The 16,186-nt window shown below is 38.6% G+C and overlaps 1 protein-coding gene and 1 long non-coding RNA gene across 3 annotated transcripts; both read right to left on the reverse strand.

Moving 5' to 3' along the window:
* Window positions 1-2,634: 2,634 nt before the first annotated feature.
* On the reverse strand, window positions 2,635-5,166 carry LOC124460654. 2 transcript variants are annotated; one of them, XM_047011926.1, is made up of 3 exons: window positions 4,991-5,166; window positions 4,465-4,927; window positions 2,635-4,407 (listed from the first exon to the last, which is right to left on the reverse strand). In XM_047011926.1, exons 1-3 carry the CDS (start codon window positions 5,039-5,041, stop codon window positions 2,819-2,821), a joined length of 2,103 nt encoding a protein of 700 aa, XP_046867882.1. In that variant the 5' UTR covers window positions 5,042-5,166; the 3' UTR covers window positions 2,635-2,818. The 2 variants fall into 2 exon arrangements, with proteins under 2 accessions (XP_046867882.1, XP_046867881.1); XM_047011925.1 differs by having other exon boundaries at window positions 4,982-5,166.
* Window positions 5,167-5,416: 250 nt separating this feature from the next.
* On the reverse strand, window positions 5,417-5,677 carry LOC124460655. Its single transcript, XR_006954662.1, has 2 exons — window positions 5,595-5,677; window positions 5,417-5,511 (listed from the first exon to the last, which is right to left on the reverse strand). It is a non-coding gene; the product is annotated as an uncharacterized LOC124460655 (long non-coding RNA).
* Between the last annotated feature and the right edge of the window lie 10,509 nt (window positions 5,678-16,186).

Genomic DNA, 16,186 nt, shown 5'->3' on the forward strand with positions numbered 1-16,186 from the left:
CATTTGCATTCATTAAAGCAAAAGTCTAATAATTATTATCAATTGATTAATTATTGCAGTTTTCATTTCTTAAACGTAGGCTTTTGGACTTTATACCAGCCATATAAAGCACATGAAGGAAGTCTTGAAGTTATGAATATGTTTACATATGTATTTCAGGTTCATTTACTTAAGAACTTTATAACTTTAAGAAGTTTTTAACTGTGTAAAAGGTTGCAATAGGCTTTACTTTTTATCTTTTGAAAATTATAAGCAAATTAATCTATCGCTTTCAATTTTTTGATACAAACCAGAAATTCTTGATTAGCTAAAAAATCCTTGTCTGAATCACCAAATGTTTTTTCTTGAAGAAAATCTTACTACGAGCTTTGTCCCGATTTTTTGGCAACTGCCAAGAAGACCTTAGATTTCAAATTAATTTGCTTAACAATAAATTATAGTTTGATACAGATCATGCGGTTGTTTTACATAGATTCCATAAACTTCTTTAGTTTAAAAAACGATATCCCAGAGTACCTAAACTTGGACCTTTCGTTTTTGAATTGCTTTAAATGCATTAAGACGACAATGAGTGCTTATAAACGGTATACATATGTATGTATGTAAATATATTTCAAAAAGTAGAATTTGTAATTCGCCAAGTGAAGAAAACTATTTTAAACCCTTTTGTTTTTAATAAATTGGTTTTTAATACTATGGTAATGTGGTTTATAATCGATCGAAATATCAAATTTATTGGGTCTATAGTCTCTTAGATATAGATGTTCATCGGAACGGACAGGCAGGCAAACTTGTCATAATAGACTCGGCTGTCCATGCTGATTAATAGTCCGAAAAGTTTCTTTCCACCTCTTTCCGTTTCCATATACATATTAGTTTGTTTGTTTGCAGTCTATCGTGTACAGGGTATTCAATGCCTTTTATAGCTCTTTTAAGTCATATTCTTTTGTTGATAAGCTCTTACATCATAAATGGAATAAAAAGAAGAATTGCTTGAAAAATACCAAAGGATCTGATGTTATCCTTTATTTGCCATGAACATATAGCGATAAGATCTTGCAGCAGTCCAGTTACACAGTAGCCATCAATACTAGATAAAAGCCTATAATTTTAGCTCGTTTTGTTGTGCTAAAATTATATATGTATGTACTTTATATAGTTAAAAATCATTTGTCTTGCATACAAATCACATAAACATATTTATGATAAGATACAAAAAAAAAAAAGGAACTAGGAATAGAATAGAATTTAGTAATTTCTCTTTCTATTGATTTTTGTAGCTTCTCTTCGAGCTCTTAATTATAATAATTTGCATTTTCGGAAATAATAATTAAATGCACAAATAAATATAAGAATAAGAAGTACTAGAGATAACATAACAATAATAACAACAACTATGGCAACTACATATAAACATCAACACTTTAATTTAACTAATTGTAAGTTAAAACTTTGCTTTTGTTTGCAAAGTTTTTAGTCACAAGCAAATGAGGATGATAGATCAATTGTGTAGAAAACCTTAGCCCTTTAGCGATTTTAGTTGGCATTAAAAATTATACAGTCAGATAACGAAGAAGACAAAGAGAGACGGAGAGATGGACAGCGCGTCAAATGATCTTCTTCTTGTGCTTTAACTCAACAATTGTTTAACCCTCACCTCACATGTTCTACCTCTTCCATTTCCCCATTGTCTTCATCTTGACTTTTGTTTTTCTTTGCTCGAGTGAATTTTGCTGCTGCTTGGTCTTTGGGCTTTTCACCTGTCCATCGAGCATGGAAATCATGTGAAAACATGTGGCCAGTCAAGAGCAGCAACAACGGCAAATTAAAGTAATTTCCTACCCGCAAAAGTTTCCACTTTTTCTTTTCATTTTGTGTTAATTAGGCAATCTTGTTTAATTTTTTAGTTTGTATTCTTTTTTTTCGCCGAATAGTCTCATTGTCATCATCATAGATTTAATTGCTCATAAGCATAAATAACACAATCCCACAAAAAATATGAAACGATTTTCGAGCTGCATTTTTCAACAAGGGTTTTGAAGAAGAAAATGGCAAGCTTACTTCTTCTCGCAAATTGTCTGGTTTTCTAGTTGCTTACAGATGTTTATTCAAGTTTATTTCAGACATAAAAATTATATATTATACTAATTTTGGTCAGAAGTGGACAACGCATAGAAGGAAGCATAAAAACGATAAGTCGAAAACAGTGACTTTTATCAATAATTTCCCAATATAAATAAAAAGAATTCGTTTTGACCATACAGAAATTTTTGCTATTGATTAATGCAGAAATAAAATGTGTGTATTAAGTTTTTTTCATATGATAAATTTCATCTCTATCTCTATATCTATTACTATCTCTATCTCTCTATATCTATCTCTATCTCTATCTATCTCGCGGCTCTGCAGGATTTGGACATAATTCAGATTCCCAACAGATAGGAACCTACATAGGTTAAAAATCGAAAATAATAATTGGCATTAAATTTACAAACACAATTCAACTCAGAAGTTTTAACTGTTGCGGTTCCTGGTATTCTGCCGGACAACCGAATAGCGCCAGTCCCTTTCACATTCCCATTTTATTCTATTATGAATTTCCTTGACTTATTTTTAAAACAATTTCAAAACATATGATTGAACCAATTTAGTTTATTTATTTTTGCAATCAGTCAAAAGGCACAAGGTTTACAGAATTCATTTCTTCTTGAAAATTTAATAGAACATTTGAAAATGTGTACGAAAATAATCAGTAAGAATCTAAAATGTGTTTCGATTCTAAGAGCCTTAGATGAATTTATGTTAAAATTCGTTATTTTTATTTGGGTTTGTAATTATCTAAGGGCTGCCAAGTGGAGACTCCATTCGCTGCGGTATGCAGGTAGTCGACGGATATTATTGTAGCTCGATTCTTGCTAACACATTCATCTTTAGTCGAACCATTTTGGCATTCGCTACTATTAGGTTTATGCTGCAATGGCTCAGACGTTGCTTTGACAGTCGTAGATTCCAGTTGCGAAGTGTCATCGATGTGAGCTATCATTTTTAGCGCTTCAGCAAGGGCCTTGTCATGGACTCCATCGACGCGTCGTAACACCACCAACTGTAAGGCTACCTGCAATAATTCTCTCTTCATCAAGGCCGATTTCACAACAGCTGTCATAAAATCATTTGGCATGGGAAAGTGATGGGTCTTAAACAAATCCGTTAATTCTGTCTCATAATCTGACCAATTGGCCGACGCCAAAATATTCAAAATGGCTTCGGTCAATTCTTTAAACTTACTTGCCTTGCTCGGCAACCACAGATGTTGCATAATGCATTTCAGACCCTCGGCTTCCTTTCCAAATTGCTTACAAGCCGTATATAAGTGGAGCAAACAAGGGGCGATGAATTCTTTATACAGCCGACAATCTACAATCGTTTGAAGTAAGCATCTAAACATGCGACGGTTGGCAAATATATCGGCAAAGTGCGTTATGTATTTTTGAAAAAGCACGCTGCTTTCTCTGATTGACTCGTAGCTGGAGATCAACTCGTCCTCATTGAGACGCATTAGACGTCCGACGACATCGTGAATGTTTGGAGCTTCATGATCACAATCCACTTTCGGGCACTCAAGGTCCAAATTTGGCCAACACTTGATGCCGAATATCTTTCCAAGATTCATGCCATTGTAAATGTCAGTGGATACAGACGTTATATTATCATAAGAATTTGGCACTTGTGGCAGCCGATAGAGTGGAGCAAATACAGGACAATTAACGGATGGACGACGGGCAGCCAAGGCCTGGACACGTTGTGTATTCACTTCATCTTGTGGATATTCAATTGGTTCCGGATTTGCAGCTTCTGCAAGTGGTTCCAGATTTTTCGCAACTGCAACTGGATCAGGTTTTGGTTTAGGTTTAATCTCGGATGCCTTATATAGGGATTGCATAACCTTTGGCTGGTCTTTTAGTATCTGTAGATCTATTTTCTTCTTTTCATCCTGCTGCTGGTACATTTCAGTTTCTACTGATTTCAGTTCTACTGGTTCATCATTTATCAAATCTTCCAAGTCATAACAGGAGGCAACCACTGACAGCACATCATCATCATCATCGTAATCATAGTTTAGTTCATTGATTTCAGAGGCTTCCAGCTCCAATGGAGTCTTATTTACTGTAGTTTCCTCCTTTGATTTCAACGACGTTGCCAGCTGATCCTCCAATATGAATTCCTCCTTATTATGATTATGTATCTCTGATGCTGCTGCTGTTAGTTCCAATAATGTACTATTATTAGATAACTGATTAATTAAAATGTTCTCAAAATTTGGCGGCTCATTTTGCTGTTCATCATAATGTCCCAATTCATTTAATGTGTCGTTATTTCCGCTTGATTCGAACTCTAATGACGGCATATCTATGGAATTTGGAATGTTTTTGTCTTGTTTTTCATTTAATTCATAATCCAATTTACCTGGCATTTCGGTATCGATATCCTGTAACCAGAGCTCTATTCCATTATCCACTTGCATATCGAGTTGAGCGTTTGCCCCATCATTTTGCAAGATTTCACATAAATCCATATTAACATCCGTAATTGGGGCAGTCATTTCCAAAGCATCGTCTATTAAAAGCTCATCAACTTCAATATCATCGGTTGCACCTGCCATATCATTATATTTCTGTTGTTTCTTATGAAAATACTTGTCATCTGTAGTTGGAGTCAGATTATAGGTATGATCAAAGCGTATGGAATTTAACATCAAAGGTGCGTCCAATTCTTGTTGCATCGAATCATTAGAATGGGTAATTGGTCCATTCCTCTCAGAAATCTTTTTGCTGTCGCCTGGCATATTACGGGTGTCCTTCTTCGGCAATTCTTTAGCTGGTGACAAATCAATTACCGGTGCAATATGCGCTGCTTGCACTTCATCGATCTGTGGCAACAAAAGAAACTGATTAAGTGACATTAATTCCAAAATTGAGCTTACAATTTTTACGGCAGAGTTCTTTGATTTCCGTTGCCGCACTGCTAAGCGCTGTGCCTTCATCTTCGCTTTTAGCTCTTTTCTCTTGTCACCATTTTGCGGCTCCGGAAGCCTGGCACTTTCTGAGGGACGACCAAGGCTCCGTTTAGCTTTCGGCACGTGAGCAACGTGAGATTCTGTTGGTTTTTGTTTTTATTGTTCGCACGTTTTTTCAAAACAGCCAATGGTATATTGTCTTCAGAATCATCAGAATCATCGGAGTCTTCCTGATAATGGCTAAAACGACGCTTAGTTCCAGTCAACGCAGATCTCGATTTCTTTTTCTCCGATGCTGGCGCCGCCACTAAACGCTTTCGTATTGGTTCCATTAAATCTTCCTTTTTCAGCATTATTACGGATTCACAAGTGGCCCAACTCCTTAGGAACCTCTTATGATACTTAAACAATTCCTCATCCGAGAACATTCCACCACATTGGTATACCATTTCCTCCCACAGTGCTTTTATTTCGCGTTCGCGCATTCTGAATATTACCTGGATTTCCACAAAGAAAAGATACAACAAATTTTTCAATAGCACGTGAAGTATTTTTTTATGGTTTTCTTTACAGTACAGACCTTTTTGACCTTTGCAGTACAGAAATTTTTCACATGGATTAATTCAGAAATAAAACGTGCTTACTAAGTTTTTTCATAATCGATAATCGATACCTTTAAGTATCGATGAGTCGATACTATTTTTCGATAAACCATATTCAACCCTGTATGAAATCGATAAACTGACGGCTGTTGTTGTTGTTGACAGCTTTAAAGCAAGAATACCCTTTAATTTCGCCTTTTCAGTTGCTGTTCGGCTCTTGCCGGATAATTAATTCTTTTATTAATATTTTATGCGACTTAGACATAGACTTTGAGCGACCATTTTCAAAATACATAATAAATTTCGAATCAATTTCAAACACGACCTCGAATCTAGTGAGGAGAGCTTGCAAAGCACCTCGTCTGAAAGAGGTACAGTGGCTCACAGCTTATTTCAACCAGAACCCTGAAAAAAGTTTGTCTTTCTATAAAATCTAAACAAAAAGCGAGGTAATTACATTAACAGGTAGTTAATGTAATGTTTCAAAATATAAAATATGAATTCATTTATTTTTTAAATGTATTCATAACATTTTCAGAACTTAAAAACTAAAAAATGAACCAAAAAGAATGCCACAGCTTATTTCAACCAGCTAGTAAATTACACTATTAAACTTATATTTAAAAAAAAAAATTTTAGATATTAATATTTGGTGTGACCACCTTTTTGGTCAACTACCATTTTGAGCCTTTTTGGCATCGATTCCACCAACTTTTGGGTCACTTGTGGCGTTATCTTCTCCCATTCCTCGGTTAATGCCGTTTTAAGGTCCGATTTATTCGAAATTTTTCTTTTTCGGATATTTGTATCCAAAATGGCCCACAAATTTTCAATGACATTCACGTCTGGTGACTGGGCTGGTGGATGGACAACATGAGGACAGTTCCAGATGAGCCACGTCTGCACAATGCCCGCCTTATGCTTCGGGTCATTATCTTGGTAGAACCTAAAGACGTCCGCAATACCAAGTTTTTCTGCGCTTTGAAGCAAATTGGCCTTCAATATCTCGAGATAAACAGTTTTATCCATAGTTGTTTCAATAAATTGGAGGTTTCCGACGCCGGCTGCCGACATACAGGCCCATACCATAACGCTGCCACCGCCATGCTTTACTGTGGCCTTTAAATTTTTAGCTTGCAGTTCAGTATTGGGCTTACGCCACACATAAGAAGCTCCATCTGATCCGAAAATATTAAATTTGGACTCATCACAGAATAACACTGTATTCCAATAGGCATTGTCCTTGTGCAAATTGTCCTGGACAAACTTCAGGCGACACTTCCTATTTTTGTCACTTATAAATGGTTTCTTGCGCGCTACTCTGCCATTGAAGTCATGCTCCCGGAGCACCCGGCGAATCGTTTCTGGGTGGCATGACTTGCCCAGCTCTTCCCCAACTTCATTGGCCACTTTTGGAGCCGATAATCTTGGGTTTTCCCTTATTTTGCGAACAATATAGCGCTCGTCTGATGAATTAAAAATTTTGTTGGGAGCACTTCCACCCTTGTCAAACGGTCAACAGGTTATACCGATAATCCATGGTAATAGCTATTAGGGTCGACTTGTTGTACTCGAAAAGGGCGAAGAGATTGCATCGGCGGCAGTCAGCAGCGGTTCAGAATTCAGATTGGAGCAACGAATTCCTGGACAGATCTTTGATAACCCGAGCTGAGAAGAGGATGGATAATGATTTTACTTTGGAGAATCAACGACAGAAATTTTAGTTTTGGAAGCAGCAGGTCTGGAGAACAGTGATCCCAAGAAGAAACCAACCATATCATGTTGAAAAGGATCTCAATATATTGGAACATTGACTGCAATTCCTGAGGTTAAAATTGATACTGACTCCTCAGAAAATAGCCTGGATATCGATTATAGTAACGATTCATTAGAAAGTGCAGATACGTGTCCAGACAGCTATGTGTAAGATAAAATTTGATATGAATGAATATTACAAATTTTGCAAGCTTACCCAAAAAGTGGCACTAATTGAAAGTGATGAGTTTAGAGAACCCTTCGGAGTCGTTACACGATGTGATATGAAGCCCAGAGCTCCATCCCCTGAAATGGGTGATGAAATGACAATGCCCCAGGAAAAAGGAACGGCGCCTTTCCTAAGAATTTTCCCCGAAAACAGGTAATATATTATCGTGGTTTCATCCGACTGCAACGACAGAAATTATTGCAATTTGCTGAAAGATTCCACGCTTTGAGCTCTATAGGAACGTGCGCTGTCTTAAGTTCAATGATGAAACTCTAGTCCTTGAATTTGGTGGTAGGCTCTATATTGCAGCTGCCGATGAAAATACTATGGATTGGGTTTTTTTTTTTTTTTTTTTAATTCTATTTATTTAACAAATTGAGGCGACATACATACAGTATACGTACAATACATTAAGATACAATACGTACACTACAGTAATATACAAAAAAAATGACAAGAACTGTTGCGGGACGGCCGAAAGGTAATGCTTCACAGCAGCCGTGTTGTTTTTATTGTCGTACCTCCACCCCTGCCCTCCGGCGTTCGGCTAATCGCAGATAGCGCGTCACATTAGCCGCGAAGGAATTTACCACATCCCACTTACGTGGACTCGAAATCATCTCCTCTATCAGGTTGCCAACTGTAAGGGTGGTACCCACATCTTGGAATAGCGTCGTGTCCGAAACGGTGTCGGTAATACATGAAACAGCCATGTCCACTGATGATTTGCGTAAGGTGGAAATTTACGGCACCGTGTTGCCTACCAATCCACGCACATACATCTGGAATTATTCTGTGGGTCCAACGCCCAACAGCCCTCTTCTCCCTCCTAGATGGCACATCATCGAGCGAAGATGCTACTAGTCGAGCTTCCTTTTACCTGTAGCTCGATCGGAACCATTCCCGCAATAACCAGTGCGGCGTCGTCGGAGATGGTCCTGAATTCGCAACATACTCTGAGCGCACTGAGACGATATGCTGCACGGATACCTCTGGTATAGCTCTTTGTCTTTACAGCATCTGCCCATACCTGTGCTGCGTAGAGAATGATGGATGTTGTGACGCTAGAGAGTAGTAGTCTTCTTTCTTGTCTGGGGCCGCGTGTGTTCAGCATGATTCTCGCTAGAGCCCTCGCTGACTCCACTGCCTTTGCGTGCACATGCTCCAGATGTTCTCGAAAGCATAGCCGCGTATCCAGCCAAACTCCAAGGTACCGAATAGCCCGCTTCAAGCATATGATAGAGCCCTCTACACTGACCGATGCCGTCTCGACCCGTTTCCTGCTGCTTATTAGGACAAGCTCCGTTTTTTGCGCTGCTAGTTGTAGGCCCACCGACGGCAGCCAGATCGCCTTATTCGTCAACGCCTCTGCTTTCGAGACTTCTTTTGCCACTATGACCAGAGCGACATCGTCAGCATATCCAACAGTTTCGCAGCCAGTCGGCAGGTTTAAGCGAAGGATCCCGTCATACATAATGTTCCACAACAGCGGCCCCAGAACGGAGCCTTGGGGTACCCCTGCAGAAACCGAGTATGTTCGTTGTACTGAAGCACAGTTGCCTGTCCTCGAAGTAGCTCCAGATAATTGCGCATAGATACTCTGGGACTCCAAAGTTGCATAATTGGCTTTGCGAAATCCAAATTGATTGGACGATAGGTCCCCTCCGGCATTTATGGCTCTGTGAAGCCGGGTACATAATGGATCCTCTAGAACTTTGCCCATAGTATCCACCAGGCAGATGGGCCTGTAAGATGAGGCCGTTCCTGTGGGTTTCCCTGGTTTCGGGATCAGAACCAGTTTTTGCCGTTTCCAGATCGTGGGGAAAACTCCTTCATATAGGCATTTATTGTATGCCTAGGCGCAACGCCATTGCCAGCTTGAGGGCCCGGTTGGGGATGGCATCTGGTCCTGGTGCCTTACTCGGCTTTAGTGTGCTTGTTGCGGCCACGATTTCCTGAATTGACACAGGTTGAATTGACAAAACTTCCTGCTGCTGGTGTGGCGGGACGTCTATCAAGTGAGTTTTCTTGGACTATGGATTGGGTATCGGAAACTCTTTGCTCAATCAAAGACTACCAGGCGGTTGATCTTATAACATATTTGCGCCTATCACGAGCCAAAGTTATTTGGCCAAATGTGCAGTCATGTTTGGTTGATGTGTTGGAGCTCCTTGAAAAACAGAACAAAGGCCCTTATACTGATAAATGGGCCAATGAAGAAATATTGGATCCATGTTCGGAAGACAATATCACAAACATCTATCTAAACCATGAAGTTATACTATGGATTGACTCTGTTGGTGTGGAATTCGTAAAGAGCAAGTGTAATCAACTGCACTACCATTTCTGGAAGATCACATTCGAATCGTGTTCCTGGACAAAATTCGAATGTGATCTTCCAGAAATGGTAGTGCAGTTGATTACACTTGCTCCTTATAAATTCCACACTTACAGAATCTATCCATAGTACAACCTCATCATTTGGACAAATGTTTGTGATATTGTCTTCCGAACATGGATCCAATATTTCTTCATTGGCCCATTTGTCAGTATTAACGCCTTTGTTATGTCTTTCAACGAGCTCCAACACATCAACCAAACATGACTGCACATTTGACCAAACAACCGATTGTCGCAATTAAATAGAAAATTGATATAAGAGGCCATCATTCGGATCAGATTCCTCCATCTAACCGCAGCCAGAGTTGCGAGCGTTGTCCTAGAAGAGAAAACTGGGCATTTTTTTATACTTACTAAGTCAAATCCTTTCTATTCCCTCCATCTTTGTTCTCACTTACCATTTGTATTTTTGTTTTTCTGTTTTTTTTACATTTATTTTTTAAATTTTGTTTTATTTTTGTAATCAATTCACCGAAAGTATTTAATGTGTTCGCTTTGTGCTGTGCTTTGCTACTGAAATGAATCCGACTCGGATCTGGGGTATTGAAAATTAAAATGACAGAAGAAACACAAGGCCTACTTTTATTTTCAATTGAACATAACAGTTTAATTTTCTTATCGATTTTTATACCCTTGCAGAAAGGGTATATTAAATTTGGTTGAAATTGTGTAACGCATAGAAGGAGGCATCTCCGACCACGTAAAGTATATATATTCTTGATCAGCACGACGAGACGAGTTCATATAGCCATGCCCGTCTGTCCGTCCGTCCATCCGTCGGGATCAACGCAAACTCCTCCTAGACCCCTAGAGCTACGGTACTGAGAATTTAGCATTTAGTTTCGTATATATTGCAGAAGTTGTATATCTCGGATTCAGACGGATCCGATCACTATATTATATAGCTCTCACACAAACAGTAAAGTCACAAACAGTGACATTTCTCAATAACTTCGTTATTTTTTGAGCTATTGTCATAAAATATTAATATTTGTTAGTTTCGTATACCTTCAAATGACTGTACCAAATTCAATCAAGATCTCATGACTATATATATATAGCTCGCATAGGAACGATCGGTTAAAAACAGTGACTTTTATTAATAACTTTGCTACTTATATTGCGATCTTCATAAAAACTAACATTTGTTAGTTTAATATACCCATTAATGACTCTGCCGAATTTGTTCATAGTTACAAAACTTATTATTGTCTTTTTTATATTCCGATTCCCAGTAATATATTTTAATTACGTTTAACTTAAGTCTATTAATAGGTGTGTGTGTGTACCTATCGTTACCAAATCACTTTGGCTAGTAAAAAGCAAAGGGATGGTATGAGCCAATTTTGTTGGACTGTGTAATGGGCTGGTAATTGAAAGTGTTGCTCAAAGTTTGGTTACTAATGTTGATTTTTGTTTATCATTTTTGTTTTTCCAGTTATGCGTCACTAGAGGCAGACTCGGGGGAAGGTATACATTTTCATTTGTCGTTTTGGTTTTGGTTGTTTTTTGGGCGATAGGCGTGGCCGTAGCTCTCCAAGTCTCTATATGCAACTTTGACTGACATTTATCGCTGGTTTTCGAACCGCGTTCAATTGTTGCAACAGCGTTCAGTTGAGTTAAGTTGAGACAACGACGACGACGACGACGACGACGCTCAACGTTTTGGAAAATTTAGCACAAGGTTGCAATTGTGGCAACAACAACAACAACAACAATAACAGCAACTACAAAAGCCGAAGCCGAAGCTGCAACTTCAATACATGCATTCAAATTGTTGATAGTTGCTGTTGTTGTTGTTGTTTTTGTTGTCATTGCCCAAAATTGTAAATAAATAAATACTTAATTATGTTGTTTTGTCCGCGCACCGTTTTTGGTTGGGCAAAGAACTGGCTTGCAACAAAAAAAAAAGGGGGGGAAAAAGAAATAGACAACTGCGAAATATTGCGCATACGCCGGGTCAATCGAGTGGGGCGAACGAATTGATATGTTAAATTTGTGCAACTTAACAGCATTTAAAAAAGAAACACACAAAATCAACCTTCTGAATTTCCAATTGTGTGTGGAGTGTAATTAAAGAAAATATCAATTTTCCATGACTTTGCTAATCAAAGAGCCCAATTTTACCTCGTCATAAAAGATATATTTAGTTCTTTATAAGTGTCACAATTTTTGGAAAGCAATTTTACTTAACTTACGAGTATTTATACCTTTACAAGAAGTACATACATATATATTCCAGATAAAGATTTATACTATGTATTTCAGACAATAAGCTAAAATTCGATTCGGATTCGGATTACCTACCTTTGGTTTACCTTTACGTGGATTTCACATGATGATTTTTTCAAACACTTTAAACAAAAATATATATACATATGTATATATATGAGATAAGAGTTGATTCTTGTAATGTAATTTGATTGACTGTTTGTTTTTGTCTTCCATCAGTTAAACTTGGCGGTTTATTTAATTTCCTATACTATCAATATTTAGCTGTATATACATTTATGATATTTCCCCATAAACATAAATTCATTGAGGAAATACTTTTACCTTTATCCCAAGTCAAACAAAACAAAAAAAAAAAGAAGAGCAGCTAACTCGAATCGTTTAACAGGTAGAACTTTATCTTCTAACTGCTTTCAAATTTGCAACTCCTTTTGGATAAGTTATGAAATTCCATTCAGCTTAAAGCATAGACGTCGACTGGTTGTAACTTCAACCCAGCAACTGGCAGCAGCAGCAGCAGCAGCATCCGCTGGTGCAAAAGCAAAAACAAAAGGTGTGTGTATAGGGAGGTGGATGAATGGATGGCGGCGACTAAAGCCAACGACCGCAAACGTGCAACGGCAACAGCAACAACGATGCTCCAAAAACAAAAAACAAAAACGAAAAAAAAAAATGGCATGAAAAAATGCACCAACAGCAGCAGCAGCGGCAGCGGCAGCAGCAGCGGTAGCAAGCAAGAGCCAAACAAACCACTCAACTGGGATCGGAATTTCCTCCCCCGCTTCGTACCGAGTGCTCCTGCTTCCCAACTGTCATCATCTTCATCGTCGTCGTCGTCGTCGTCACGAACCGGAAGTAAAAAACGCAAAAAACACAAAAAACAAAAATTGAAAAATGAAGGTTGCTGACGGCGCAGCTGCTGCTGCTGGTGCTGCATCTGCATCTGCGGCGCTCTTTTCAGCAGGAAAACAGCAGCAAGTGCACAGCGTTTTGTGCATTCTTTTTATCTAAATTCACACATACATACATACATACTTGATATCCATACATGTGCGTGTGTGTGTGGATAGTTAGTCTTATTGTTGGTGGGATGAAAACTTCTAAAAAACCAAAGCTCAGACACCCAAAAACATCTAATGCAAAGCATTTACGCTTTGGAAAATTCGGAGAGAAGCTGAGAAAATCATTAAGTTCAGAGCACAATATACATATCGTTTCGTTTCGTTGTGTTCCGTTCCGTCTCGTTTGGTTCGTTTCGTTGTGTTCATTGCTGGACGCCTGGTTAAATTTTAAGCTATTTTTATTAAAAATGAGCGACATTCTTTGCCCCACAGAAAGCCAAACAAAAAACAAGAGTAAGAATCCAGCTAGAGAGAATTAGAGAGATGAGACAGAGAGAGAAAGAGAGAGAAAGAGAGAGAAACAGAGTTAGAAAGTCAAAAAATCCAGAGAGGAGAGCATCATCATGAAAGTGTGTTAAGTGCAATTCCATTTTGCCAAGTCCATTCCGTACCTGCAACCGGAATAACCATGATGATGATGATGATTATGATGATGATAACGACGTTCGAGACGTTGACGATGGCTTCATTGTCTCTCTTTGTTCCCTGGCCTTTTCCGCTTCCCCTGGAACTGCTTTAGACGCCTAGCCAAATGAGACAGAGTTAGCTGATGGAGAATGCTTAAGAAAAGTGCCATTGCACTTATGTAGTTTGGTTTTCTTCTCTAGTAATAAACAATAGTAACAATCTCCTTTTAGTCCCTTTGAAATTATTTGTCATTTTATAATTCTCAACTGGTTGGCAACAGAATAATATTTTATGCCACAGCTAAGTCCGCCCCATTTACGATTCATGCTTTTGGCACAAAGTGCAATCAGCATTCCATAGAACGTTGCCGAGTTCCTTTCCTCAGCGCAGATGTCATTGTCATATATATTCACATGTACATATGTATATATACATATATATGTATATATATGTACTTATATATATGCATAGGTGTGTATTGTTCACAAAACAGCGCTTATTTCTAGCAAACGACGCATTTGGACATCTTTAATCAAAAAAGCTCTGAGAATTTAGCGTGTTTTGAAAGCAGAGAGAGAAAATCTGACTCCCAAACTGCATGGATCACAGGGAGAAGCATGAAGAGAAGTATGAGGAGAGGTCTGTTTGAGAGTCAGTGAGATTATTATAATGGGTTATAAAAAATGATTCGTTTCAACTGTTCCCAATGACAGTTTATCTTATATACTTGCAAATATAAAGAAATGTATTAAAATAATTACAATGGATGGAATGCCTCTTGCATTCTGGATCAGATGGATAGCCTATTGCATTCTTTTTGGGCTACCAAGTGGAGCTCTTCTCATTCCAGAATTCACTCACACAGCTGCCAGATTGAGTCCCATGTCTATGTCTCCGTTCTGTTCCATTCTGTTTTGTTTTGTGTGGTTCTGTCCCTATATGCCTGGCGCTCCTTTCATCTTGTCCTTCCTTCCTTGCGCCTTAAATTTTGTTTGAGCCTCCTCCATTTCCATTTCCAGTTTTTCGCACATTTCGCTCCATGGTGTGACTGTGTGTAGGTACATATATTTGGCAACTTGTGTGTGCGAGTGCGACGCGCTCAGTGTCCGACATCAACATCAACATCGAAACCCGAGTTGCGCCCACCCTCCTGGTCGCACCTCTTTAATTCTCGCTCGCTCGCTCGCCCTCTCTCTCTCGCTTGCTCTTTATCTTTTGCCGCAGCACCGCCCCACTACCCCCTTAAGCGACGGCCTTTGGGGTCTCAGTGAGTGCGAGTGGAGTGCATTCTTTTTGGCTTTGCTGTGCGCCTGTTATGAAACGACTCAAACTGAGAGAGAGATAAAAGCATCTTTTGCCAAGATGATGCTTCTGTGTTGATAAGGCCCCAGTTTATTCCATATATACTTCTAGTTGTGTGTGAAAATTGAGCACAAAATGTCTACACACAAACGCGCGCACACACACACACACACACACAGACAGAGAGAGAAAGACAGTCAGTCAGATAGACAGGAATAGCAGGAAAGTATCTCACAGATACATGATGCTAAACCTACTTAAATGTATTTGCTTGTCAGTAACGAGGAGGCAAGCTGAATCGTAGGCCGAGGTTGAAAGAAGAACTTTGAAGCTATCAATTTATTGTTTCTCTTTTTATTTTTGTCTGTTTTCTTATTTTATTTTTTTGAGTGAATTATAAAGTTGTCTTCGTTTGTGTGTGTGTTTGTGCGCGTGTGGGTGTGGGTGGGTGGTTACAAGTCTCGATTTATTGTTATACTTAACACAAAACTCAACCAAACTGAACCAATGCAACCCAACTGACATCACTCCATTGCCATGGACTGGCCATCTCTAGTGTCTCTTGTCTGACTGTGTCTCCTCATTCAAATCTAGGTTTCATTTGAGGCGTTGAAAAAATGCATTTAACCGTTAGCTTTGTCTATTGGTCATAAAATAGAATAGAGAGAGAGAAAGAGAGAGAGAGAGAGAGTGAGAGAGAAGAACAAGAAAGAAACCAAACACGGCGACTTTGAAATGCTGTAAATGCAACTGACACAAACACAACATATACACACACCACACACACACACACACACACTCAGAAATGCTTATGCTAATGCTGGTCATATGCAAATGCAGCATTCTTTTTGTACAGTCATCAAGTCCACTTTGATGATAACTATATAGACAATCATAATGATCATGACGATGACAATCAATGTGATGATGGCGTTGATACTGCAGTCGTTGGTCTCGACTTTGACTTTGTTTTGCGATCGATGCGCTTAACTGCAGTCATTCTCTGTGATGAAATGTATGTGAAATTTGAGGTTTTAACCATTCCTGACCAAATAATTTAATTTGAATTCATAGTTTTATTTTCCTATTTATTTTCTTTCTAAATGTTGAGTCAATCATCGCA

This window comes from Drosophila willistoni (genome assembly GCF_018902025.1).
Source record: "Drosophila willistoni isolate 14030-0811.24 chromosome XR unlocalized genomic scaffold, UCI_dwil_1.1 Seg143, whole genome shotgun sequence".
Lineage (NCBI taxonomy): Eukaryota > Metazoa > Arthropoda > Insecta > Diptera > Drosophilidae > Drosophila > Drosophila willistoni.